Here is a 25,273-nt window from a genome sequence, read left to right as displayed (position 1 = left end):
TCACTTTTACGTTAGGTTTTAACACATCCCTTTGCTGTGGCAAAAGGATGTGTGTGTGTGTGTGTGTGTGTGTGTGTGTGTGTGTGTGTGTGTGTGTGTGCATTTGTTTGGCAGCTCTTGGCCCGCGACAGGTAATCTGGCCTGGTACGGAAGGTCACGGCTGTGATGTCACTTCCCCTTCCTTTCCGGATATTCCCAGCATTCTACTGCCAGTGGCCGGGAACTCTGGGAACTAAGAGCAGGAAGCCTGGCTCCTTCACAGGAGGTAGGGAGAGAAAAGGAGGGGGAAAGGTGGTGAGTTTATGTTGTGATCCTGCAGCGTTGAATGACTCATTTTCTTTATAAAAAGGAAAAAAGAGAATTAGAACCAAAATAGACGCGCTAACAGGAAATTGAGGAAACAAAATTCAATATGGTGCTGTGGGGGCAAATGTTTGCCCTGAGTTATAATGAATATGCATAAACCTTAAATTTAGTGAAGAAGGTATGAATCAGCTCTGGGACTGCAGCGCCCCCTGCTGCCCATGTCTAGTAAACGAGAATATCAAAAGACGTGTTTATAGTTCGGGATTTTTTTCACCAACATTTCACCCAAAAATATTTTATCTGACTAATTTTCTCAAGGCTCTTTATAGTGCAAATAGTGCGTTTATTACCTAAGGATACTTGCCACGTTGCTTTACAATTCATCCCACAGACTTCGTAGGATTCAAAACAATAACCAAACATAAGATGTCACGTAATTCCTAAAGATGAATCGCGCCGTTTTCACTGACTACTGGGATAATTGGAGGAATTATGACAATAATCTGTTTGATATTGTTTTACGAATAAACACGGCGATGAATCATGTCTCCACCACACCAGATGGGGGCGGTGTTCTACATAAACATCGTCGTTCAAGAAGAAGAAGTGGAATTAAGCCATTGCAGTTATCACCACTGACCACAGGGTGGCAGTTATGCGCTCTCGACATAGTTTGTCACCGCCTTAGAAACTTAAAGAAGAAGATGGAAACGGACGAAGAAGAAAAATACGTTTATATATTCTTTGCCAAATATTTAAACACTATAGTTGATTTTGATCCTTAAGAGGCCCGACAGTGAGCAACAGTGTTTCCTAAAATGCTAAATTTCGGGGTTTTGATATCAGTAACGCGTTGGGAAGGTTGAGAACGGACACTTGGAAAGAAGTGACACCGAAGTTGACATTATCTTGGGCTTGTTGCATCTTTGGTGTTTGGCTTCATCACAGCAGTTTGTGACAATATGAGTTCAAATCTGCCCCTTGAAAGTGAAAATAAATGCTCAGTTTCTACGTCCGTGTTGGAAAAAGTCAGCACAACACAAGAAGGGAAGGACTTAATGGAAAGATCACTGAAAAGGTAACTAGTTAAGCGCTAACAGCTGAGCTAGCTTTAGTTGTACTGATGCTTTCCCCTGTAAGGTGTCAAAAAGGAGCTTAAATTTTGCCCTTTTGGGGAATAGGCCTAATAAAATAGCTGAAAATTTCTTGTGATGAACAAAAGTATTAGTATATGTATTAATATCTGACTTAAGGTGAAATCAGTGTTTATTGAAATAATATAAATTGCTGTCTGAATGTACTGGAAATAATATGCACTTATTGTTGCCATTTCCTTTTTTTTTTTCTTTTACTCAGAACTCCATTCTCAAAGTTCAGGAAAGTACATTCAAACTTCAAGTCACCTGTAAGTAAACGTCTCTGTGTTCGAGATACACATTTTTTAGCCCTTACTCCAGATGTGCTGTCCTCCGGTTTGACCTGTCCAGCTTCAAGTGTCGCCTGATGCTGCTAAAGTTGGTCCTGCAGAAGAGATGGAGGAGCTGGAGAGGAGAAGAGAACAGCTGGATGCAGAAATCACCCAGCTGGAGGCGGAGTGAGGACTACTTTCTTTCTTTCCTATCGACAGCAGCTGACAATTTTCTTTTCAGTGAATTGTATATTTCTGAGATTATTCTATTCACGTGTGTTTGCGTGTCACGTCAAGACATCATTTTCACAGATCCACTTTTTTCTACAGGGGATACAATGAAAAGGAACTGGAGCATCATATTAATATGCTGCATGAATATAATGACATCAAAGATATTGGACAGGCACTTCTGGGCCGTATTGGTAAGAGAAATCATCGTTTTAGAAGTTTAACTCTTGATGTTTATATTTACAGATGAGTCTCATATTTTCCTCACCTTGTTTGCTTTTAATGCCTCCTGATTCCAGTAGCCCCACTAAATAACTATTATACTGTATATTGATTAGAATATTATATTATGAGCTAACTGAAACAAAGAGCAGCTTCATTATAATGAAAGTAAAGACACATCAGATGTACCTCACTGGTGTTTTATGGTGTTAAACTGTACAGTGGGTGATTACTGTTATTGTTTCAACAGCCACATTTTTACATCTGCAGAAGTGTTCTTCATTTTAAAAAAAAAACCAGTCTCATCCCCACAGGGAGAGTTTTTAACTCATGTTTGTTTCTAAAAAGGACAATTCCAGTCATTTCACGAAGGAAAGAACCGTTTTCTCGAAATAAGGGTTATGTCGGTCTTCGGCCACTAGGGGGCGACAGAGATGCGTCTGTTTCTCTCATATTCTAAAGTTACTTTAACACCGAAACGTTCATTCTTAGCAGGAAAAAGGCGAGGCAGTAGGTGCAGAGATAAATTAATTAATAGCATTAATAAAGAATACTAAAAATCCACTTAAATGATGTGTGTTTTGTTCCTCTTCCACCTTTTACATTCCTGCCTCTGAAAGTCAAATCTTTTAATGTAATCATATTAACTGCACGCTTGTCCTTAATTATCTTCAGTAAAACGAAGAGGGTAAAACTTAGTGGAATATCTGTGTGATTGTCTGTAAACGGCCAGATTGAGTAGGTACCATAGGAGCGCGAGCACGTGACCGTCCTGAGTATTTCTGACATGGGTTCAGCTGCGTGTGTGTGTGAGGGTGTGTGTGTGAGGGTGTGTGTGAGGGTTCAGCTAACCCTGCTGATGGCGTCTCAGAAGCGCAACGTTAAACGCCAGCTGTCTCTTTAGGTTTGCTGATGTGGCTGCAGTCAACAGTCGGGATGATAACGACCTCTGTGGACGGAGGCGGCGTTTCCCCTCTGACACAATAACACTCATTCACGTCACTGACACAAGACACACACTCACTCTCACGCTGTGGGACACAAACGCCAGCAGTCATCCTCTTGTCCTCTCACTTTATCTAAAACACACACACACACACACACGTCACAAAGAGCCCACATGGAAACCACTGTGTTGCTGTTGTCAGTGGGTCCAGGAGATGGGTGGGCAAGAATGAGACGAGATACAACCGGCCCTCTGTCCCTGTCGGTGTCCCTCTGTCCCTCACATGTCCCTCTGTCCCTCACATGTCCCTCACATGTCCCTCTGTCTCTTCCTTGTCCCTCCGTCCCTCACTTGTCCCTCACTTGTCTCTCACTTGTCCCTCCATCCCTCACTTGTCCCTCTGTCTCTCACATGTCTCTCTGTCTCTTCCTTGTCCCTCTGTCTCTTCCTTGTCCCTCACTTGTCCCTCTGTCTCTCACATGTCTCTCTGTCTCTTCCTTGTCCCTCTGTCTCTTCCTTGTCCCTCACTTGTCTCTCTGTCTCTCACTTGTCCCTCTGTCTCTTCCTTGTCCCTCCGTCCCTCACTTGTCCCTCTGTCTCTCACTTGTCCCTCTGTCTCTTCCTTGTCCCTCACTTGTCTCTCTGTCTCTCACTTGTCCCTCTGTCTCTTCCTTGTCCCTCCGTCCCTCACTTGTCCCTCTGTCCCTCACTTGTCCCTCTGTCTCTCAGCTTCTCACTCAACAAATTCCAGATTATTTTGGAGAATTTCAATCAATCTGAAAACAAGCTTCCTCCCATGTTCCCATTATAACCAGTGACTTTAACCAGTCTGTGTCCCACTGTCCTCTATCTAACCTCTGTTCTGTGTCGCAGCGGCGCTGAGGGGAACGACCACACGAGATCTTTACAGCCACTTTGGTCTGGAGCTGGATGACTGAGGTGTTGGGGCACTTATACTGGGGAGAGTGGTTCTGTTCGGACTGGGAGGGCAGTGCTCCTCCTGCTCCTCCTGCTCCTCCCGGCAGATGTTTGCACACATATTCTCAAACCTCCTATTTAATTTGTCCTAATGTTAGAATCTCTTGGTTTCCTGGCTAGCAAAGATCTTCCATGAATGTTGATTCTGTGAATGTGTTTATCTCCCATGTAAGATGAAATAAACACGGCTCTCTGATCCAGCGTTTCCAGGATTCTCTGCTGTGAGTCATAAACGTTCCCCTCTGACATCGATCTGTTCTTCAGGACAAAGGTCGCCCTGGTCCCTGTCTCTCGCCCCACCCCGTCTTTCACCTCTGCTCGCCTGAGACTCGGGTGGCGTCTGCACCCACTCAACCCTGCCTGTAGCCTGTAACCCCCCCCCCGCAGGCTGTTGTGGGTCTTTGCTCATTTTCCTGCTTACATAATCGGGAGCTCCGCGTGAACCGTCGGCCTCTGACTCCGGGACGGGTCTGATTTATGCCCATCTGTCACCGCGGCTGAAAGAAAGCGGCCTAAACCTGCTGACTCGGCGCCGTCCATCGCTTTCTCCAGTCTGGAAGGTGCTTCTTCTCCAGGTCCACCAGCTTGAAAGCTCCAGCAACACCCTCTGCCTGAGGGAACAATATGTTGACTGGGTGGAACTGTTTAAGATGCTGAAGCTAAAATTCGCCTTGGGACTCAAAGTCACTTCCTGCTCTTCACACTTGAACACTTGTGGGGTTTATATATATATAATATATTATATATAATATATAATCATCGCGTTTCATCAGTCTTAAATATCTTTAGTGCGTCCTCGTGTCTTTGTTCCGCCGTCACAGGGGTGAATGAATCTACGGGAAGCAGCAGGACCCTGTCGTGAAGCCCCGCCCCTACCGGATAGTTCCGGGGTGGGTGGGTGTCCTCCCCTGATTGGTGCAGCCTCCTGCCTGTCAGAGCTGATTCCGGACGCGGTGGGCGGGCGCAGAGGAGAAAATTATAAGGTCATTTCACTGCGCTTCGCTCGGCAGCTCAGCGGCCAGAATGGAGCCCGGGATGTTATCAGCCTTCGCACCGATGGAGGGATGATGATGATGATGATGATGATCGCGGGGTCAAAGTCGAAGGACGAAAGCAGGCTGGTGTGAGGAGCTGATCGGGTGGAGAGGAGCAGCACCCGCGGCGCGTTAACGGCAGGAGGGAATCCCGGGGAGTGGAGCGACGGCCCGGCTAAGCCGATCAGAACGCGCACGGCGAGATTCGCATCCCGGATTGTTTTTGCTGACGTACATGGTGCAGGGAGGTGTAAGGTATTTATATATTTATTTATTTAAGGAGGGGGGGCTACGGCTGTGCGCGCCCTCTCCGAGAATAGTGATAATCGCTGCGCCCCCATTGTCCTCTGTCAACCCTTTCTGTCCAAACTCGGCTGGGACGAGCGTCCGCGGAGCTCTTTAAACGTCAGGTGAATCGTGGCGACGCATACGCCACATTCCGCCGCCCCCAAGGAGACGGCCCCCGCCTCAAAAAACGCTCGCTCGCTCGCTATTAAAGCCGGTGCGCGCGTTCCGCCGCGCATCCCTGCGGCGCGCCTGTCACCGCCGCCTCGGAGCAGGCCTCCCAGCCAGAGACCTGCTCGCAGGCCCTGAGGCGCACATGGCGGCGGGGGCCGAGCCTCCCCAACGGTCCTCTGCGCTACCGCAATATGATGCGACCTGTTTTTTTTCCTATGTTTCCGTGTGCGGATGAAACCGCCGCGCTTCCGTTACCGCACGTCTTCAGCGCGCGTCTGCGTTTCAAATATCTCTCTTTTTTTGAATCTAACACAGTAAAAGTGAACATTAATTCTATTTTTTGGTCCGATTCATCTAAGCTGCCGCCGACTCTCTGGGTTCCGTTAGTACTGGGACCCGGAGTGAAGAGAGTCGGTCCAATCTTCATCTTTCTAAGTTGGTGAGATGATCAATAAAGTTACTGGATGAATGAAATGAACGCGAGTGAGAGTGAGGAGCTCCTGATCCTGCAGCTCTGATGGTGAAGTGTTTAAACTGGCTGAGCTGAGTCAGAGGACAGAAATGTGAGTGTGTAAACAGCAGATAACATTCCTGCCTCTTTGTTAAGACGCAGTTCCAGGGTGGGTGAGGAACCTTTCCCCTGCTGCACTCAGGCCGCGTTCCAAGTGTCCTTGACTTCAGCCAGTATCTTCGCTCGTGTTTATACGCCTGCTGTGCTCCTGCAGATGATGCGCTTGGCCTGCTGCACCGTTCTCCTCTTTGTCCTGAGGCTGCTGGTGGGTCTGCCCTGGTACCAGGTTCTGCCCGCCATCCTGATCTTCTACCTGGGGAGTGGAGGATGGAGGTTCCTGCACATCTTCGCCAGGACGATTGGCAGAGATTTACAGTGAGTAAAGAAACGTGAACTCTGCCCTCGGGCTCTGGTTGGGGACGTGTCCTGCAGTAGCTCTGATCCAGTCTAGAGGCCACATATAAAAACTAGTCAGGCGCCAGAAGAGCAGATGTGATGAGTTATCTGCTCCCACGCCAGACACCCAGAACTCCAGACACACAACCCAACTAAACCTGGAAGTTTCTGGCTTCACCAACATCAGGGAAGTTCCTCTGCACCCTCCCACCTTCTCCCCTCCCTCCCTGCAGCTCAGGTGTTCGCCGCCTTTTGTGTTTCCTGGTTCCCAGGACGCCGTGGCCTCCTGACGCATGTTTCACTGCTCGTTTGTTCACAGCATTGTTGACTTAACCGCATTCGTAGTTGCAGAGCAGCGAACTGCAGAAAGAAAAACCAGTTAAGTTTCCCAACAAACCGTTGAAGAGCAACGGCCACGGTTCGGCTGTCATTCAGGCTAATAGCCACAATAACAAAGCTCCGCCTCCTCCTGCATGGGCAGCGACGTCAACGTTAATATTCTACAGCTGAGCCTGAAGGTGAAGTGTTCCCTTTCTAAAATTCCGTTTCCTTCGGATGCTCAGTGCGGCCAGTGTGCTTCTGCGGGTCAAGATGAACGTCAGGCGTCATCTCAGAGAGAAGAACACCATTCCCAAGATCTTTGCCGAGACGGTCCGTCGCCATGGGGACAAAACCGCTCTCGTCTTCGAGGGCACCGGGGAGAGATGGACGTTCCGGCAGCTGGATGAATATTCCAACAGGGTGGCCAATCTGCTGCTGGAGCGAGGGTTCAAGGTGGGAACAGCCATTTGTGTGGTGTTGCACGTCACGTTGACCTGAGCTACAGCCACAACCTTTCTGGACGTTTCTCCCTGAAGGACGGCGACGTGGTGGCTCTCTTCATGGAGAACAGATCCCAGTACGTCGGCCTCTGGCTCGGCATGGCCAAGATCGGAGTCGAAGCCGCTCTGATCAACTTCAACCTGAGGCTGGAGGCCTTGGTCCACTGCGTCACCATCTCCAACGCCAAGGCGGTCGTGTTCGGCTCGGAGTTAACTGACGGTAAGAGTGGTCCCGACGGAGGAGGAGGTGACAGGTGATCGTACCGAAGCATTCATACGTGGAGCTTTCAGGATCTTTCCTGAAATGGCTCAGTTAATTCAGGTCAACCAGCAACATCTGGTGGGTCCAGATGCTGCTGGAAGGAGCAGACATTGGTCAGCTGGGGCTAACTGTAGCTAATACGCTAGTTGTTTGTAGTTAGTGCTGGTTAAAATGTTAATGTGCTCTAACTGATGATTGAGGAGCGACTTATTAAAGCGACCTCGGCCAAATCTCAGCTGTTGGGCTACATTTGCTGTTGATCGACTCTGGTCTGGGCCGTCGGAGGGGTCATTAAAGCTTTATTGGTTTTGCAGGAGGGGTTTTTACTGCCAGGCAGAGCAGCTTTAAATGGCTAATGGATGATAAAGAGAGAAAGTGATGATAAGGAAAATGGCTGCGTTGAAAACTGCAGTCGAAGATCAGGTTGTAAAACGGGAGAGAATCCTCAAAAATATATCAATATTATATCAATTAAAAGAAAATTATTTTCTGCTATTTTCTTTAAATGTGCTGATCATGCTAATATAAGTAATATGCAGCTTGAAGAGGTAAAACACCGATCAGACAGAAGCCGCGGGGATCACCGGGAGCATGAAACAGCGGAATAATAATGAATGGATGTATTTTAATCCTTGAAAGGACAAGTTCTACTGATTCTTTGACCTGAGGCAGCTCAACAATAACGACAACAACAACACTAATTTGACTTTGTTTACGCATGAAAGTAACTGTGTCGCCACAGGAAGTGGCTTTCTCAGGAGCTGCCGCTCACTTCCTGTCTATAATGATGCAAACGCATCCATTCTCTAAGTGATCTGTGTATCCTGTTCTTGTAGCCGTGTGCGAGGTCCATAATTCAATGGGGAAGGCGGTGCAGATGTTTTGCTCCGGAGACTGGGACCACAAACGTGTCCCCCAGGGAACCGAGAACCTGGACTCACTCCTGGATGCCGCCCCGTCTCACCTGCCGAGACGCCCGCAGCGCTGCTTTACTGGTGAGAACCCGTACCTGATAATACGAGTTCATGCTGGCTGCGTTTGGGCCGTGTTATCCCTGACATCAGCACTCATAAATTCTGCAACCTTTGTCCGTGTTTGTACACCTGATCCTGCTTATCTGCAACGCGCTTGGTGCTAATCGCTGCAGATAACCAGCAGGATCTGGATGCTTTTCTCACACATTTCTGCAGCGTTAGCAACAAGCTAGCATTAGCATCTGCCTCAATCCATTATGTAACGGCGTTCTCTTCCTGTGCCGTCGGTTTCAGATCGCCTGTTCTACATCTACACCTCGGGAACCACTGGGATGCCGAAGGCCGCTATTGTCGTTCACAGCAGGTAGGAGGGAGCCCTGCGGCTTATAAACACACGGGCAGGAAATGCAGCTGCTCACGTCGCTGATCCCTGCAGATCTCACCAGCGGAGAAAAAGGCAAATACGTGAAAACTTGTTGCTCTGTCTCACAAGCTGGTGTTTGTTTTTGTAGGTACTACCGCATGGCAGCCTTGGTCTATTACGGCTTTAGGATGACATCAGATGACGTGTTGTACGATTGCCTTCCCCTCTATCACTCTGCAGGTAAATCCTGATGCAAATGCAGCTTCTCTTGCTAACAGACTGATTCTTGCTTCTGTCAATCACTTTGTGTAACATTTGTTTTAGCTAATTGGCTTATTGCTTATACACGTCTCACTCTGCTTGTATTATGAAGCCTCACATGTTAGGACTTTTATTATGAAAGGGCCAGGGATGTTTCTGGGAGGAATACCACAATAAAAGCACTAATTAAGAACACCTTAGTAGCACTCTTGATTATCAGGTTTTAACTTCTCATGATAATCCGGACGTTTTGCCGATGGAAGCTAACGGCTGTAGTTTCTGTCTGTAGGCAACATTGTTGGAGTGGGTCAGTGTATAATCCACGGCATGACGGTCGTCATCAGAAAGAAGTTCTCTGCCTCCCGTTTCTGGGACGACTGCGCCAAATACAACTGCACCGTAAGCGTAACCTTGGCAACGGGCGTCGCCTGGTTGTGGTCGCGCCGGCCTGACGTCGGAACCTGTTCGCCTGTTCTCCCCAGATTGTGCAGTACATCGGTGAGATCTGCCGGTACCTTCTGAACCAGCCCGTTCGAGACGCCGAGCGGCAACACCGCGTGCGCATGGCGCTCGGCAACGGCCTGCGCCAGTCGATATGGGAGGAGTTTATGAGACGCTTCAGCATCCCGCAGATCGCAGAGTTCTACGGAGCCACCGAGTGCAACTGCAGTCTGGGCAACTTTGACAACAAGGTTGGTCCGAGGCCCGGACAGTTTGACGGGACCTCGGCTGTTCCTCCGATGTCCTTCTCAAACGCTGCTGTTGGTGTCTTCTTCCCGACAGGTTGGGGCGTGTGGCTTCAACAGCCAGATCCTTCCCTACGTCTACCCCATCAGACTGGTGAGAGTTGATGAAGAGACCATGGAGCTCATCAGAGGGCCCGACGGCGTCTGCATCCCCTGTAAACCAGGTAACACCCCCAGAACCAGAACCGGGCCACATTTGAAGAGACGACTCAGAGGTTTGAGATCAGTCCCGCTTGTAGATTAGCTACCAGGGGGGTGAGGGCGTGGCCTCGTCTGCCTCGGATGTTTCAGCTTCACGTCCCGTTGCTTCACTTTCCAGGGGAGCCGGGTCAGCTGGTCGGACGGATCATCCAGAACGATCCGCTCAGGAGATTCGACGGCTACGTCAACCAATCGGCAACCAGCAAGAAGATCGCGAACAGCGTCTTTAAAAAGGGAGACAGCGCGTATCTCTCTGGTTAGGAGCACACACGCTGCCTCCTCTCTGTTGTTGTCGGGATGAACGGAGCTGAAATATTCCACCGCTCGTCTGCAGGCGACGTGCTGATCATGGACGAGTACGGACACATGTACTTCAAGGACCGCACCGGAGACACTTATCGCTGGAAAGGAGAGAACGTGTCCACAACCGAGGTGGAGGGAACGCTGAGCCGGCTGCTGGACATGAAAGATGTGGTTGTTTACGGAGTCGAAGTCCCAGGTAAACGTGCACGTTCACCTGTTTGTTCGCCAGAGCCTCCGGCAGGTTTAACCTGACATGATGGAGCCGCTCTCTGTGCTCAGGGGCTGAAGGGAAGGCCGGAATGGCCGCCATCGCTGATCCATCCCACTCCACCGACCTGGATAAGTTTGTGAAGGACATGGAGAAGGCGCTGCCGCCCTACGCCAGACCCGTGTTCCTCCGCTTCCTGCCAGAGGTCAACAAGACGGGTACAATCGGTCTTTCACTCTGCGCATTTGCTTACTTAATAACACTATGAAGCCTAAAACATTGACTTTATTCTTTCAGGAACATTCAAGTTTCAGAAGACGGAATTGCGCCGGGATGGTTTTAACCCATCCACGGTGTCAGACAGACTGTACTTCCTGGATTCCAGCAGAGGGCGCTATATCCGCTTAGACGAAGAGCTTTACCAGTCTATACTGTCAGGGAAACACAAACTGTGATGACCGGCCTGACCACCACAACACACACACACACACACACACACACACACATGCAAGACTGCTCCTGTATACGCACGCAACCGAAAAGCTCCATAAATATCCGCTAAATCAAATACAAACATGCACCTCCCTCCCCTCCAGTAAACTGAAAACAAACACACACACAGCACATCCATCCCTTTGGCTGTATCCATAGCAGCAACTCTTCCTACCTCAGCAAAAACCCACACAGAGGTACAGACCTAGTAACCAAACCCACCCTTTATACAGGTAGCATCACAATCCCAGCTCGCGCGCACACACACACACACACATGCACCCCCCCCCCCCCCCCCCCCACGCACACACACACACACACGCACGCACGAGCGCACGCACACAGAGCAGCCCTGATCTTGTTCAGTGTTTCAGCCGGCTGCCTGGCAACCAGAGTGCAGGAGCTCCAGAGAAGAGACGTAAAGGATGCTGATGAATAGTGTATCCAGTAGAAAATGTGTATGGAAGCACAGAATGAGCTTTGAGGACTCTCGTGCATGTCTTGTTGTTTAGCCTCTGCTGGCGACTCCAGCTGCACCGGTCTGCAGCAACGGGGCACAAGGAACCATTTAAGGATATAAGGGACTTCATAAAACCCGGCTGTAACGAAGGAAGTGCAATAATCAGCGGCACCACACGAGCGCCGGTGGGAAACGGAAGCTTTGGGTTTCAACCGCGTCACCAAATATTCTTTAGTTGCAGTGTTTGTTTACATTTTAGCCACTTCTGTTCCAGGCAGGTTCTTTTGCTTTATGACCTATTTGAATCCAAATTTCTTTGTGGAAATGCAGCTTTTAATGTCAGCTGCAGGAGCAGGAAGGGGGGTGGCTCAGGCCCGGACGGCCTGCAAGGTCTGTCGTTAGTCGTAGACCTGTGGATGTGTGTGAAAGTGTGTGTGTGTGTGTGTGTTGGTGGTGGTGGCTGTGCCTTAGTGTGAGCTCACCTGGTTTGTGTTTTTCATTCAGATTTGTTTCACACGATGTGGTAGAAGGTAGAAATGATTCTTTGTTGGTATTTATGAGACATTCCCGTCACACACACATCGGAGAGGCTTTAAGTCCCAGGATCAAACCTTCTTGTGTTGCTGAACACTTCCTGTTTCAGAACAGACTGACTGAATTCCCCAGTCTGGAGGGTCGACGACAACACACCGACTCATGTTTCCGTCCTCCCACAGTGAAGCCTGACTCTACCTGCCAGGTGTGAGTGGAGTCACCTGTGGTCCCACCTGGACCCTCATTCTGCCTCCTAGCTTCTGTTCTGCCCCCAGTCTTTGTTGCTAACCTGTAGCCTCTGGTCTTTATTCACGTTGTAATCCCGACTCACCCGTGTGAGGCTGGCTGATGGCAGCAGCTGTTCCATACGCAGATGTTCTGCTGTCGCTCCTCCTCCTCGTTTTTCTGCAGAATCTCGGTTCGAACTTTGCACTGACTGAATTCCACGGTCGACTCTGAAGGCTGCGGCCAGCCGATGGCGATCGCCAGAGGGACTCCTGTTGGTCCTCCGGTCTTAGTTCAAGGTCTCGCGATAGTATTTATTCTTTCATGATGAGCGTGAGATGTTCTCACAGTGGTCTGATGGAGGTGAGGGCGACTGTGTGTCTGAGAGGGCACGGTCTGGCTGTTATGATGCCTGACTGCAGCTTCCTCTGGTGCCCTGACTGAACAGCCCTGACAGCACACGCTCTGACTAGGATGCTTCAGTTTTTGCTTTCTGAAATGACTTTAAATTATTGTTTTTTCTAAAAAAAAAAAAAAGACATGTTGACACTCCTTGGATCATTTTACTGCTGAATTTGTTGGCTTTGCGTGCGTCGTAGAGGGAGGTCATAACTTTCTCATTCTTGGTGGTTGTTTTTTTTTTTTTTAAGTGAAATTCACGCGTGAGTGCGAGACAATCGGAGGTCGTGGGGTTGTTTTTGTGTTGTTTGTGTCCATGAGATGATTTTACAGCTGCTTGTATGAAAAACTCCTGCAGAGGAAATCGGAAACATCTGGAAGAGATGGTGTGCTGAGACTGGGCGACCTGCAGGGGGCGCTGTTTGACAGCCCTACTGAAAACGAGCTTTCACGCTCGTTTCCCTCAATTTCTTAATGCGAATTAAATATTTCACATCACTTTTAAATAGTGTCAGTGTACCTAACGAAGAGACAAGTACATCTGACCCTTAAAAGCAATTTGATGCATAACTGTTATTAGTAGTTTATCTTTACAATTGAGCTCCAAAGTGAACAATTCTACCTCAGAGGCCTCAAACACCCTGACTGAAGAATACTGAAAAGCTGCCTGCAGTGTCTCTCTGTCCCTCGTACCTCTGATCACTTGAATTTCTTTTTTTTAAAATAATTTTATCCATCCTGGTCTTCGGAAACATCCCGCTGAGCTACAGAAGGAAACACGTGTGATCATGTTTGCCCGTGTGTGTGTGTGTGTGTGTAATTTTTTTTTTTTTTAAATCATAATGATGATAATTTAAATAAAATTTTGTTGTCTCGTTGCACAGACGGCAGCTCTTGCTGCAGCAGAGTGTAGAGGAGGCGTGTGAGGTGTGCTGTGTGACACACACCGATGTCCTCGGCTCCACTCAAAGATAGATGTATACGTCATGCATTTAAAAAGATATAAAAACATTGCTGCAAATGGAGGAAAATATTAATAATAAAAACAGTTTAAATTGTTCACTTAACGTCTGATGGCTGTTCTGTTTCCTCACAGGAAGAGATCCTTGATCAAAAGTGGATTTCTTTCCTTTTTTACAGACATTAGGGAGAAAGAAAACAGGACAAAATCACAAATTTGAGGTTTTTGTCTTTTGATTTCCGTCCATCGTGATGGAGAAGTTAACCTTCCTGTTTCTGGTATCTAGAACATGACGGTCAGCTGATGCTAACGGACCATCAAAAGCAGATTAGTGCCATTATTTCTGAAGGCAACTGGGGTCTAATTTGGGTTATTTTGGACGTGCGCGTCTAAACACTTGGCCACTGTTGGCTGAGGCCTCGCGGTGATTGGCTGCTGAGACGGTGGGAGGATCAGGACAAAGGCAAACATTGGCCCAGGTTTGGCTCAGTACCTGCATCTGTTCTCGGTAGACCCGGGTCAGCTGGGATCGCTTCACTCTGTCCGGCTTCCTGTGACTCTTCCACCATGAAGGCCAGCGTGGTCGTCGTGATGATGTGTGTGACGCTGGCACATGCCAACGTGAAGCCTCAGAAAGATTTCAACATTTCCAGGGTAAGAGAGTGACGCATGTCTCTGACCGTGTGTGTGTGTGTGTGTTTCATTTTCCTGGAATACAGTTGCACATCTATTGGTACCTTACCAGGATGAGTAGTTCATAAAACATTGAAATATATGTCTTTGAGCTCCTGAAATTCTGAGGATAAACTGAAGCGAGACAGCTGAGATCGACGTCCTCGCTCGCACTCATCTGCTGCAAATTCATCTAAAATAGGTCAATGCTCAGGGCTGGAAATGATTATTGGAATCGTCTTCATCTCTTGGTCTAGTCCGACTAAAGAAAGCTGCTAACATGTCTTTCTGTGTTACTACTTGTCATGTTCCCTCCATCCAGTCAGTTTTTTAGCATCTGCCTGAGTTAATGTAGTGTACACTGGGGGCCCTTTATGCTAAAAATGTACAGAAACACCAAAATACATGTGCAGACACTAAATGGCACCTTTCATAAAGACTCAAATGTGTTTTCCGGTGCCTGCTTCCAGTGCTCCAGGGTGTGTTTATGTGCATTCTGTCTGATGACATCTATGTTTTTCATTCTTTTTTTCCCTCTAAACTAGAAAAACACATTTTTCTTGTGTTACACCAACACCAGAAGCGTCTGAAACCCTCCAGGTTCTCCTGAGAGTTCCTCTTTCTGCAACATTGTACTGAACAGAACAGGGGTGTTTGTGGGTCTGTGTAGTTTGCAGGGAGGTGGTACCGGGTGGGCCTGGCCTACGACTCTGCACATTTTGCCCCCTACAGGGACAAACTGAAGGTCTCCATGGGCGTCGTCACAGTGTTGCCCAACGGAAGTGTTAACCTCTCAATGTGGGAACCCACGTGAGTAAACGGACCCCCTTCGGGAGTCAAGAGGTGCAGCGAGCGGAATTTGTGTGAGGACACCGTCTTTCCTCTTTGTGCTTCAGGCCTCTGGGTTGCGTGAATCAGGTGTATCAGTACATAAAGACCAGCACAGCCGGACAGTTCACCTACTTCAGCAGACGTAAGTCAGTCACACCACACAATTGAGGCTGACCGACCCTCACATGACAACAGCCACAGCGCGTCGTGTTCAGAGGCATGACGAGCTTGTGGGTCGAACCCAAACAGGTCATGTGATGATAGGTCAGCAGGTTTTTAAGTCGGTTCTTAAATAAATCCTTTTTTTTCTGTTTGTGTACAACCTCTTGGGGACCTCTGGGTTCGTGGGGTTTAGATAGTAGAAGCTTTCGATGGTGTTTCTGACATAACGCCAGCGTTTTCTATCAGGACACAACATGGTGAAGGACATCACAGTGGTGGACACAAACTACAACGAGTACGCTCTGGTTCTCAAACACAAGGTTTTTCACAGAGAGTACACCCAGGTGGCGCTCTACGGTGAGACCAGCGCACGTGCACGCCTGCGCTTTCCATTCACATCTGAGCAGTCACAACAGGTTTCTCCCGTTTGTGCTTCCAGGCCGCAGTCAGACCCTCAAAAATAGCATCATTCAGAAGTTTAAGGCCTTTGCCCTGTCCCAGAGCTTCCCCAGAGAGTCCATTCTAACTCCGCCTCCTGCAGGTAAAACAAGGTGCAACCAGGCAGAGTGTGTGTGTGTCCACACACAGGTTGTACCACACACGTGCGCATGTGCACACAAGCTGAGCTCAAAGTTTTTAATCTTGTTTTTCTTGGCGCACACACAGAAAATTGCCCTCCATCAGGATCTGGATAAGTGAGTTTTTATCGTGTGTGTGGGTGTGTGTGGGTGTGTGTGTGTGTGTGTGTGTGTGTGTGAATAACACGCTGTGTCTCTCTGTAGGTTCACTGATGAGCGTTTCTCAGCCCGACGATCTCTAACCATCGATCGTTGCTACTGTTTACTCTCATCTTCTTGGTAGAATTTGTAGCCTGTTGCCATAGTTACAGTGATTATATTAACCTACATATTTTTTAATGAGCAATAATTACATAAATGTTTGTTCTGGTGTTTATTGCATGTTATTTCATGTTTATAATTCATCAAAGGTAAAATCTTATCTCCAGAATGTTTCAACTAACAAGTTTCTGTGTTGATATTATTAAATAAAGAACTTTGACCTCCAGACTGGAGCAAAGAGCGTCTTTTTTGTGGGTCAGCAGTTGTCAGTATTTGTATTATTAGAAAATCTGTCTGCTTCCTCATTCTCAGTTCTGGTTTTGCCAGATGAGTCTTGGGTTTTTTGGACGGTGGTGACTGATCAGGTGAGGTCACTGTTTAAAAGTTGCAATTTCCATATTCTTTCTATGACCAAATGTGTTTTATGACACTTTTTAAACTAAACCAAATATTTCGGAAACATTTTCCACCAGAAACTCAGAGGTTCCTCACTGTGACCTTTTAAAGCTTAAAGTCTCAAAAATGCAATAATATGTGTAAACGATGCTGTATAAATAAAGTTGAGTTGATTTGAATGTTTTTCCGCATGCGGCCTATAGGGGGCAGAGTTCTGCTCCTGCTTGATGGCGACACAAGATAATACCCGTATGAGTAAGAAAAAGTGACGTTTCTTTTCCAATATATCGATTTTCCACCATTTAGCTTTAGATTCTGAAGTCCAAAGTTGAAAGACAGCCAAAGCAAACAGAGATTTGAGCTAAATCCCAGCTTTTCTCTGGAATTGTTGTCAGTGGTCATTTGCAGGTGGACTCAGAAAGGCTGCAGCATGTGGAGAACATTGGGAGTGTTGTTACTGGTTCTGGTGTCAGCCTGGACTCTGCGAGCTGAGCCCCTGGACCCAGAACCTGTTATCCAAACACAGGAGAACTTTGATCTGGGAAAGGTGAGTTTGAAATAAAGTTTTTTGTCTTCCAATGAGGCCTCCTCCATAGCCTGTGCTGAGATTTCTGCTCAGGTCCAAATTTAAAGGCAAATTTGAAAGACTTGGTCTTATTCTGGCTCCTGCAGTTCATGGGGAAATGGTACCAGGTGGCGGCGGTTTCCACGTGTCCTTGCTACATGAAGCGTAAGAGCAGAAACCCAGAAATGTTTCCAGTGGTGCTGCAACACGTTGGCTCCGAGCTGAACTTCACAAAGACGGCCACCATTTTCCGGTCGGAATGTTCATCCCGATGGACCCAGTTAAGAACCTCAAACGGAACCTGACCTGAGCTGTGTTTGATCCGAGAGTAGGAACGGCACGTGCAAGCAGATGACCTCGCGCTACAGCCTGACCAACACGCCAGGCCGCTTTTTCCACCATGTTTCAAGTACGTTTCTGCCGTCATTGTTCGATCCTGTTACCAAATCTCTCCCATTAAAGCAAAAGTTCCTTCTCGCAGGGTTCGGAGCGGACGTCGATTCTTTTGTGGTTGGTACCAACTACGAGGAGTACGCAGTGATGCTTCAGCTGAGCAGGGACCAGCGGTCCGGAGAGAAGAGCACCAACATCCTTCTCTACAGTGAGTTCAGCTTATCATCGGTGAAGAAGGACCTTCAGATCTTTTAGGTCCACGTCCTTCTTTGATTGAGAAATGGTTTTTTAGCCAAACGTTTTTTTTTGTGTCTCCGACAGGTCGAACGATGAACGTGACCTCTGCCCTGCTGGACGACTTTAAGCAACTGGTGGAGGAACATGGAATTAGTGGTGACACGATCATCATCAATCAGAATAACGGTACAGAAGAGAAGAACAGGCGTAGAGAGCAGAGAATCTGGGGTTGAAGCCTGATTACCACTGATTGTGTTTCGCTCTCATCGCAGGTGAATGTGTTCCCGAAGGAGCAGGTGAACAAAGATGAAGCACAAAGACAAAGAGGAGGACAATAAACGTGTCTCCACTTTTATGACGGACCTGGTGTGGAACTGAATTTGAGTTCAGTTAAATGTGTAATCTGTAATTTACAGGTACAATAAATGGTTTTAAGGTTGGATTGTTGGTCATCTTCCTTTCGAATATCAACCAAAGCAGCAAATCTTACCTGGGATCCGGTCTAAATGGGACTTGATACCAACCAAACCTGTTATATCAGAAACAAACCAACTGCTTCTTCAAATGCTATCAGTGCTAATGCTAACGGGTCGTTTTAGTGGAATCAGTGTGTGTTCTTCTGAATCGCTGTTAGGAAAAAGGATGGTCAGATTTATGACAAACAAATCCAACCCTGTTAGCACATGTTAGCTAGCCATGCTAATAAAGACTATGAATCTGGTCAGAGATACACAGTTAATGTCTGTGTAAATTCTCAGTCATCCAGGTCATTGTATCCAAGGTAGTTTTCTCTGTCAACTGGACTGGGTTTCTTCTCTTGAAGACGTTTCGCCTTCTATCCAGAAGGCTTCTTCAGTTCTGAAATCGCTGGGGAGAGAGCTTGAAAATATAGCCCCTGTGGACCATTAGCATGCTAATGATCTGGGTGGTCACCTGAGAGTAGTTAGCAGGGTCGTTGGTCGGGTCGTTCACCTAGTTTCTGTTGAGGTGTCTCCCCTTTGTCTCCTGGATCACATGGTGATGAGTCACTGGGTCTCCTGGAATGGTGTGAATGTTTGTTTTGTTGTTGGAAGGAGTGGAGGACTGCATTGTATGTGGGTGACAGGAAGTGCCTCAGGCCACCACCTCTGTTTAAGGATGGTTTTTCCAGTTTGACATGGATGGTTTCCTTGACCCCCCTTTCAAACCAGCGGTCTTCTCTGGCCAGTATCTGTACTTGGCTGTCCTCGAAGGAGTGCCCACTCTCCTTTAAGTGTAAGTGGGCTGCTGAATCCTGACCCGAAGAGGTGGCACGTCTGTGTTGTGCCATTCTTCTGTGGAGAGGTTGTTTGGTTTCCCCAATGTACAGTTCCTTGCATTCCTCCTGGCACTGTACAGCATAAACAACATTACTTTCTTTGAAGAGGTACCGACTGTCGAACTCATCACAGCCACTGAGACTGCCATCAGAACTCTCCAACACCGGGCCAGAGAAATACCCACCACATCCCAAGGCAGAAAGAAGGAACAGGACCACATTAAGACAGCTCTCAATACATGCGGCTACCCAGACTGGGCCTTCACCAAAACCTCAAGAAAGCGAGACCTCAGCAAAGGAGAGGAGGAGAGAAACAAACGCCGCAGCGTTTCCATCCCCTACCTGTCTGGAGTCTCGGAGAAGTTTAGGAGGATCCTCCAGAAACACGACATACCGGTTCATTTCAAACCCAGCAACACTCTCAGACAGAGGTTAGTACACCCAAAGGACAAGACACCAAGACCCAAACAAAGTAATGTTGTTTATGCTGTACAGTGCCAGGAGGAATGCAAGGAACTGTACATTGGGGAAACCAAACAACCTCTCCACAGAAGAATGGCACAACACAGACGTGCCACCTCTTCGGGTCAGGATTCAGCAGTCCACTTACACTTAAAGGAGAGTGGGCACTCCTTCGAGGACAGCCAAGCCTGGACTCTGCTAGCTGAGCCCCTGGACCCAGAACCTGTTATCCAAACACAGGAGAACTTTGATCTGGGAAAGGTGAGTTTGAAATAAAGTTTTTTGTCTTCCAATGAGGCCTCCTCCATAGCCTGTGCTGAGATTTCTGCTCAGGTCCAAATTTAAAGGCAAATTTGAAAGACTTGGTCTTATTCTGGCTCCTGCAGTTCATGGGGAAATGGTACCAGGTGGCGGCGGTTTCCACGTGTCCTTGCTACATGAAGCGTAAGAGCAGAAACCCAGAAATGTTTCCAGTGGTGCTGCAACACGTTGGCTCCGAGCTGAACTTCACAAAGACGGCCACCATTTTCCGGTCAGAATGTTCATCCCGATGGACCCAGTTAAGAACCTCAAACGGAACCTGACCTGAGCTGTGTTTGATCCGAGAGTAGGAACGGCACGTGCAAGCAGATGACCTCGCGCTACAGCCTGACCAACACGCCAGGCCGCTTTTTCCACCATGTTTCAAGTACGTTTCTGCCGTCATTGTTCGATCCTGTTACCAAATCTCTCCCATTAAAGCAAAAGTTCCTTCTCGCAGGGTTCGGAGCGGACGTCGATTCTTTTGTGGTTGGTACCAACTACGAGGAGTACGCAGCGATGCTTCAGCTGAGCAGGGACCAGCGGTCCGGAGAGAAGAGCACCAACATCCTTCTCTACAGTGAGTTCAGCTTATCATCGGTGAAGAAGGACCTTCAGATCTTTTAGGTCCACGTCCTTCTTTGATTGAGAAATGGTTTTTTAGCCAAACGTTTTTTTGTGTCTCCGACAGGTCGAACGATGAACGTGACCTCTGCCCTGCTGGACGACTTTAAGCAACTGGTGGAGGAACATGGAATTAGTGGTGACACGATCATCATCAATCAGAATAACGGTACAGAAGAGAAGAACAGGTGTAGAGAGCAGAGAATCTGGGGTTGAAGCCTGATTACCACTGATTGTGTTTCGCTCTCATCGCAGGTGAATGTGTTCCCGAAGGAGCAGGTGAACAAAGATGAAGCACAAAGACAAAGAGGAGGACAATAAACGTGTCTCCACTTTTATGACGGACCTGGTGTGGAACTGAATTTGAGTTCAGTTAAATGTGTAATCTGTAATTTACAGGTACAATAAATGGTTTTAAGGTTGGATTGTTGGTCATCTTCCTTTCGAATATCAACCAAAGCAGCAAATCTTACCTGGGATCCGGTCTAAATGGGACTTGATACCAACCAAACCTGTTATAACCAGTGTGTGTTCTTCTGAAGGAAGAAGGATGGTCAGATTTATGACAAACAAATCCAACCCTGTTAGCACATGTTAGCTAGCCGTGCTAATAAAGACTATGAATCTGGTCAGAGATACACAGTTAATCCATTTATTACCTTTTTTACTATTTATTTTACCTTTATAGGCATAGAGAAGGTTGTGATATCAAGTATTGATTTGTGCTCTGTCAACGGAACTTTGCTCCTTTTCTTGTTTGTTTTTTTTACAGGTCACTGCCCCCAGGCTCTCTTATAAAGTTGAAAAGAGGGTGTAGGACAGAATTTCTCTTCCTGGAATTCAGTATCTCAGACTTCAGGATGCAGAAAGCAGCAAGTCTTGTTTCTCTGTTGGTTCTGGGGTTTTCCTGGACGCTCCAGGGGCTCCCTGTGCTCCCAGAACCGCTTTACACCACACAGGAGAACTTTGACATGGAGCAGGTGAGCGAGGAGTTTATATTTGAACTATATTTGCTTTTATTGCAAATGTTCTGGTGATTTTAATTACACAGTGTGTGTATAAGCAAGAATAAATCCATTTTTGAGGAAAATCTAGACTTATAGTGGTAGTGACACTCGTTGCCGTGGTTGGTTAAGTTGCCTTAAAGGAGCTGTGTTGGATTATCCAACTCTGAGTCAAATAGCTCAGAGCTAGCCGCAGCCAGAGGTTGCACAATGCTAACGGGATTCTGGGGAGAGTCAATGTTTATTCACTCTAAAAGGGATTTTTGTGCTTTTGGAAAGGTTTTCGTTGTGAAATTGTTGTTTCTGTGCCATTAATAACAAAATTAACTGAACGTGTCTTTGAATGAATCGTCTCGGTTCTCATTCATTTTCCCGTCTGACAGTTTTTGGGAACCTGGTATGATGTCGTCGTGGCAACTGCGTTTCCCTTGTTGAAAGGTTTCAGCAAAGATGGGTCCATTTCCAAACTGGAGCTGCAGCGTGGCGCCAGTGAATCCAAACTCAAAGCCGTTCGAACTGTCCAATTGTACAGACTCACAGCTCTCACAGCTTTGTTGTTGTTGTTGTTGCTGTTGTTGTTGTTGTTGTTGTTGCTCACCTCTGTTTCATTTTCCGCCCCGCAGACATGGAATGTGTCGGATGATGTCCGGAGAGTATGAAATCACAGGTCCAGGTCGCTACTACTACAACATCCCAGGTGCGTCTCCTCCTGCCCCCCCCCCCCCCCCCCCCCCCCCCCCCTTCCCCCCACATGGGTCCTCTCCTCAGGTGGGATCACCTGTGTGTTTCTCCGACAGTGTGGAACTTGAGCATGGAATCCTACGTGATCCACACCAACTACAAGGAGTACGCTGTCGTGATGATGAGGCCGCTGAAGGCCCCAGAAGAGGAGCTCGTCACCGTCAGACTTTTCTGTGAGTCGGCGTTTTGAGCGGTTTCGTCTGAACGAAGCAGCTTTTGACAAATTTGCCAACGTCTCGTCCAGCTCGGACCAGGACGGTGCGAGACAGCCTGGTGGAGGACGTAAAAGCGCTGGCGAGACAGCACGGCATCAGCGAGGAGGACATCTTCATAAAGCAGGACAGAGGTGCGACACAACCCCAGCGTTAAACATCCTGTAGAAGTGACAGGAGATCAGGAGACGTTTGTCTTTGGCCCTGCAGGCGACTGTGTCCCTGGAGAGCCGGTGGAGGACCCCACGACTCAGCCTGAGCCCCAGGTACAGGTGTTACACACGTGTTCATTTACTCACATACCTTCCACTCAATAACTGACTGGTCTCCATCTCGGAGCAGCGGAGGAAGAGGAACGTGGTGCCGGCGTTAAACCTGGATGACTCCGAAAGTTCCGGCATGGAGCCGTCTTTTTTTAACGGAACCGGTAAGTCCTCTTGACGTGGACGCCTGAAGGCATCTTCAGCTTGTGGTGCAGCTGATTCAAGGAGCCTCTCGCTCACAGAGGCCTGTAGAGCGGCTCCAGACACGGGACCCTGCTTCGGGTTTTTCCAGAATTACTTCTACAACTCCTCCTCGATGAGCTGCGAACTCTTCAACTACGGAGGGTGTTTGGGCAACCAGAACAACTTTAAAACCGAGAGGGAGTGTCTGCAGAGCTGTCGCACCGAGGGTAAGGAGCACATCATCTACACACAGCAGATAGCAGAAGATGTGACGCAACATTAATGAAACTCAAGTGAATGCCTGCTGTGATTCTGCCCCCTTGGCTCCGTTCTGCTCTGTCTCTCCAGCCGTGTGCCGTCTGCCCATGTCGCCGAAGCCGTGCTCAGGTCAGCCGCCCATCTGGGCTTTCGACTCCTCCGCCGGTCTGTGTGTGCCCTACAAAGTGGACTTCTGCCAGAATAACGGCAACAAGTTCTACAGCAAGGCGGAGTGTCAGGAGTACTGTGGCAAGACTGAGGAAGATGGTGAGGTCAAATAAAGTCTCATGGATGCAGACGGGAGGAAAAGTTTGATTTTATTTTATTTTTTTTAATCTCTTTCAGATACAGAGTTCCTGGCTGCAAATTGAGTTAAAGGAGGACGTCTTTCAGCTCTGAATTCATAAGCAAACAGCACGGACAAACATGGTTTTGTGACGTTTGAATGTAATATGTGAAATCATTCACAGAGATCAATAAAGCATAAACGGTCAATTGGAGGGATCTGTACATTTATTGTCTCCACTGACAGTTGATTATTTAATGGGCTCATTCTTTGTCTCACCTCATATTTATGTTAGGTTTTAAATGAAATTGTGTAAATTGTGTAGATCCCCCTCCCGTCCACCAGGGGGCAGATTAGAAGCGCATCAGACGTCATTAACTCGCGCGCTCAGTCACAGGTGTCGCTAATCTTTGAGGAATAATTCACGCTATTTACGCTACCTCCGAATTAGCTTCTTCAGAACAAACAAAACAATTGTGTCGGTATCGTTTGTCGTCGTGTTTTGTGACATAAAATAGTTAAATGACACGTCTCTTTAAGGAACAGAGTCGTTCTGATTTGGAAAATAATGTACTATGCAAACTTTAGCTCGAGTTTATGTCTGCTTCGTCATCTTTGTTGTCTTTCAGGTCAAACAGCGGCTGAACAAACGGGACTCTTCAGTAACTAACGAAGGTACCGCTCACACAAACCTGAAAAATACACCTACATAAAGTTTTAAAATATATTCTAGTTTCACCACGTCCCGATCTGGCGAGTTTATATCGTGAAATTAATCACGATCATGTCAGTTTGCATTAAATTAGTTTTTAAAAAATAGCGCTGACGTTACCCTGTAGGGCCGACAGGGGGCGACACGTGACCGCGCCGAGCAGCGCTCGAACCCGAACCCGAACCGGCACGGTTGTAGACTCGGAGGATTAATTAAAGACTGATGGTGTTTCATGTGAAGCGCTGATTTGATGAATCTTGATCTCTGACACATAAATAAAAGATCATCTCTCCCAAACAAACTCAGTTCTCCACCACATGCCGGAACACGGAGAAACAGATGGAGAGCGTGCACGAGGGCTCACAGGGGAACGAGAGCAAGGGGGCGAAGCGGGCCTTCGGTGAAGGTAGAGCACCGAAAATCAACCCATTCTTGCGTCATGTCCACAAGTTTCATGTCTTATTTATCGGTTGTTATCCAGAGACAGAAAGGATGGCGAATGAAAAATTCAGACGGGCGCTTCGGCCTGTTTTTAGATACGGCAGCGTTCCGCTCTCCGAGCTGGGGCCGTCCGTGTTCTTTGTGTTGAAAATGTTGCACATGAACGGCCTCTTTCCTCGGATGAGCGTTGGGTCCGGCCCTTCGTGCTTCCTGTTTCTGATCGATGGGTTCTGTGATGTTATTGCTGCTGGTCTGGGACTCATCCCCAGAGGTGGTCGAGACCACAGAACATCTGTCGGACGTTTCCACGTTGGAACTGCCTTAAAAAGTGTTTGGAGGCGGTGTAATGTGTATATTTAGTGTTGCTTGTTTGCCCCTCCAGATTTTCAAATGATTAAAATTCAAAAATACTTCTCTTCTTTTCACATGCGGCGCATTTGGCCTGTTTTTACCCTCGGAACCATCATGGTCTGCATTTATATCGTTGTATATTATGCCGAAGATTTATGAGGCTTGACCTTAACCAGAAGGGTGTAGGAATATGGAAATCTGTGCAGGTCATGGATGGGATTAGGAATGACAGATGGAGGTGGAAAAGCAGGACGATGGGAACAAAGGGAGGAGGAAAGGGTTGGACACTTTGGACTTAAATGTTAGCGAGAGAGCATCGGCCCGCTAGCATGTTCATAATTC

At 47.7% G+C, this 25,273-nt stretch overlaps 5 protein-coding genes across 12 annotated transcripts in view; all 5 read left to right on the top strand.

The window, feature by feature from the left end:
• Positions 1-956: 956 nt before the first annotated feature.
• On the top strand, positions 957-4,292 carry swi5 (SWI5 homologous recombination repair protein). Its single transcript, XM_003976793.3, has 5 exons — positions 957-1,384; positions 1,663-1,711; positions 1,794-1,900; positions 2,045-2,139; positions 3,987-4,292. The coding sequence occupies exons 1-5, from the start codon at positions 1,269-1,271 to the stop codon at positions 4,049-4,051; spliced, it is 432 nt and encodes a 143-aa protein (XP_003976842.2). The 5' UTR covers positions 957-1,268; the 3' UTR covers positions 4,052-4,292.
• A 746-nt stretch (positions 4,293-5,038) lies between these two features.
• On the top strand, positions 5,039-12,860 carry slc27a4 (solute carrier family 27 member 4). Its single transcript, XM_003976785.3, has 14 exons — positions 5,039-5,380; positions 6,310-6,470; positions 7,055-7,265; positions 7,349-7,532; positions 8,411-8,569; positions 8,843-8,912; positions 9,061-9,152; positions 9,463-9,572; positions 9,656-9,865; positions 9,957-10,083; positions 10,239-10,376; positions 10,455-10,619; positions 10,703-10,849; positions 10,929-12,860. Exons 2-14 carry the CDS (start codon positions 6,310-6,312, stop codon positions 11,084-11,086), a joined length of 1,932 nt encoding a protein of 643 aa, XP_003976834.1. The 5' UTR covers positions 5,039-5,380; the 3' UTR covers positions 11,087-12,860.
• Positions 12,861-14,147: 1,287 nt separating this feature from the next.
• On the top strand, positions 14,148-16,439 carry ptgdsa (prostaglandin D2 synthase a). The gene is made up of 7 exons (XM_029837405.1): positions 14,148-14,356; positions 15,045-15,184; positions 15,271-15,347; positions 15,614-15,724; positions 15,807-15,908; positions 16,034-16,062; positions 16,150-16,439. The coding sequence occupies exons 1-6, from the start codon at positions 14,270-14,272 to the stop codon at positions 16,060-16,062; spliced, it is 546 nt and encodes a 181-aa protein (XP_029693265.1). The 5' UTR covers positions 14,148-14,269; the 3' UTR covers positions 16,150-16,439.
• Positions 16,440-16,838: 399 nt separating this feature from the next.
• ambp (alpha-1-microglobulin/bikunin precursor) lies at positions 16,839-23,641 on the top strand. The gene is made up of 23 exons (XM_029838049.1): positions 16,839-16,857; positions 16,998-17,149; positions 17,275-17,420; positions 17,500-17,576; positions 17,649-17,768; positions 17,882-17,983; positions 18,070-18,104; positions 19,671-19,817; positions 19,943-20,088; positions 20,168-20,244; positions 20,317-20,436; positions 20,548-20,649; positions 20,736-20,770; positions 21,209-21,460; positions 21,868-22,010; positions 22,108-22,181; positions 22,282-22,398; positions 22,470-22,571; positions 22,648-22,703; positions 22,780-22,864; positions 22,943-23,110; positions 23,232-23,408; positions 23,487-23,641. The coding sequence occupies exons 1-23, from the start codon at positions 16,854-16,856 to the stop codon at positions 23,510-23,512; spliced, it is 2,463 nt and encodes an 820-aa protein (XP_029693909.1). The 5' UTR covers positions 16,839-16,853; the 3' UTR covers positions 23,513-23,641.
• Positions 23,642-23,877: 236 nt separating this feature from the next.
• dbh (dopamine beta-hydroxylase (dopamine beta-monooxygenase)) overlaps positions 23,878-25,273 on the top strand; it is a 28,155-nt gene continuing 26,759 nt past the window's right edge. For 5 of the 8 annotated variants that reach the window (XM_029837400.1, XM_029837399.1, XM_029837403.1 and 2 more), the window contains exon 1: positions 23,878-24,102. The gene's annotated coding sequence lies outside the window, so the exon portion shown is untranslated. Of the gene's footprint in view, positions 24,103-24,445; positions 24,546-25,273 lie in introns of all 8 variants that reach the window. The other 3 variants (XM_029837401.1, XM_029837396.1, XM_029837402.1) reach the window with 2 other exon arrangements.

Source organism: Takifugu rubripes, chromosome 6 (genome assembly GCF_901000725.2).
Source record: "Takifugu rubripes chromosome 6, fTakRub1.2, whole genome shotgun sequence".
Taxonomy (NCBI): Eukaryota; Metazoa; Chordata; class Actinopteri; order Tetraodontiformes; family Tetraodontidae; genus Takifugu; species Takifugu rubripes.
Note: the sequence above shows the minus strand (reverse complement) of the source record. Positions and strands in the feature narration are given on the sequence as shown.

Bases quoted from the DNA above. Each gene is read 5' to 3' on its own strand.
- swi5 (XM_003976793.3), top strand. From the start codon at position 1,269: ATGAGTTCAAATCTGCCCCTTGAAAGTGAAAATAAATGCTCAGTTTCT. The intron at 1,712-1,793 runs GTAAGTAAACGT...TGACCTGTCCAG, and splicing joins ATTCAAACTTCAAGTCACCT to CTTCAAGTGTCGCCTGATGC. The intron at 2,140-3,986 runs GTAAGAGAAATC...TCTGTGTCGCAG, and splicing joins GGCACTTCTGGGCCGTATTG to CGGCGCTGAGGGGAACGACC.
- ambp (XM_029838049.1), top strand. The intron at 17,421-17,499 runs GTCGGAATGTTC...ATCCGAGAGTAG, and splicing joins AAGACGGCCACCATTTTCCG to GAACGGCACGTGCAAGCAGA. The intron at 20,089-20,167 runs GTCAGAATGTTC...ATCCGAGAGTAG, and splicing joins AAGACGGCCACCATTTTCCG to GAACGGCACGTGCAAGCAGA.
- ptgdsa (XM_029837405.1), top strand. From the start codon at position 14,270: ATGAAGGCCAGCGTGGTCGTCGTGATGATGTGTGTGACGCTGGCACAT. The intron at 15,348-15,613 runs GTAAGTCAGTCA...GTTTTCTATCAG, and splicing joins GTTCACCTACTTCAGCAGAC to GACACAACATGGTGAAGGAC. The intron at 15,725-15,806 runs GTGAGACCAGCG...TTGTGCTTCCAG, and splicing joins CACCCAGGTGGCGCTCTACG to GCCGCAGTCAGACCCTCAAA.
- slc27a4 (XM_003976785.3), top strand. From the start codon at position 6,310: ATGATGCGCTTGGCCTGCTGCACCGTTCTCCTCTTTGTCCTGAGGCTG. The intron at 8,570-8,842 runs GTGAGAACCCGT...CGTCGGTTTCAG, and splicing joins CCCGCAGCGCTGCTTTACTG to ATCGCCTGTTCTACATCTAC. The intron at 9,866-9,956 runs GTTGGTCCGAGG...TCTTCCCGACAG, and splicing joins TGGGCAACTTTGACAACAAG to GTTGGGGCGTGTGGCTTCAA.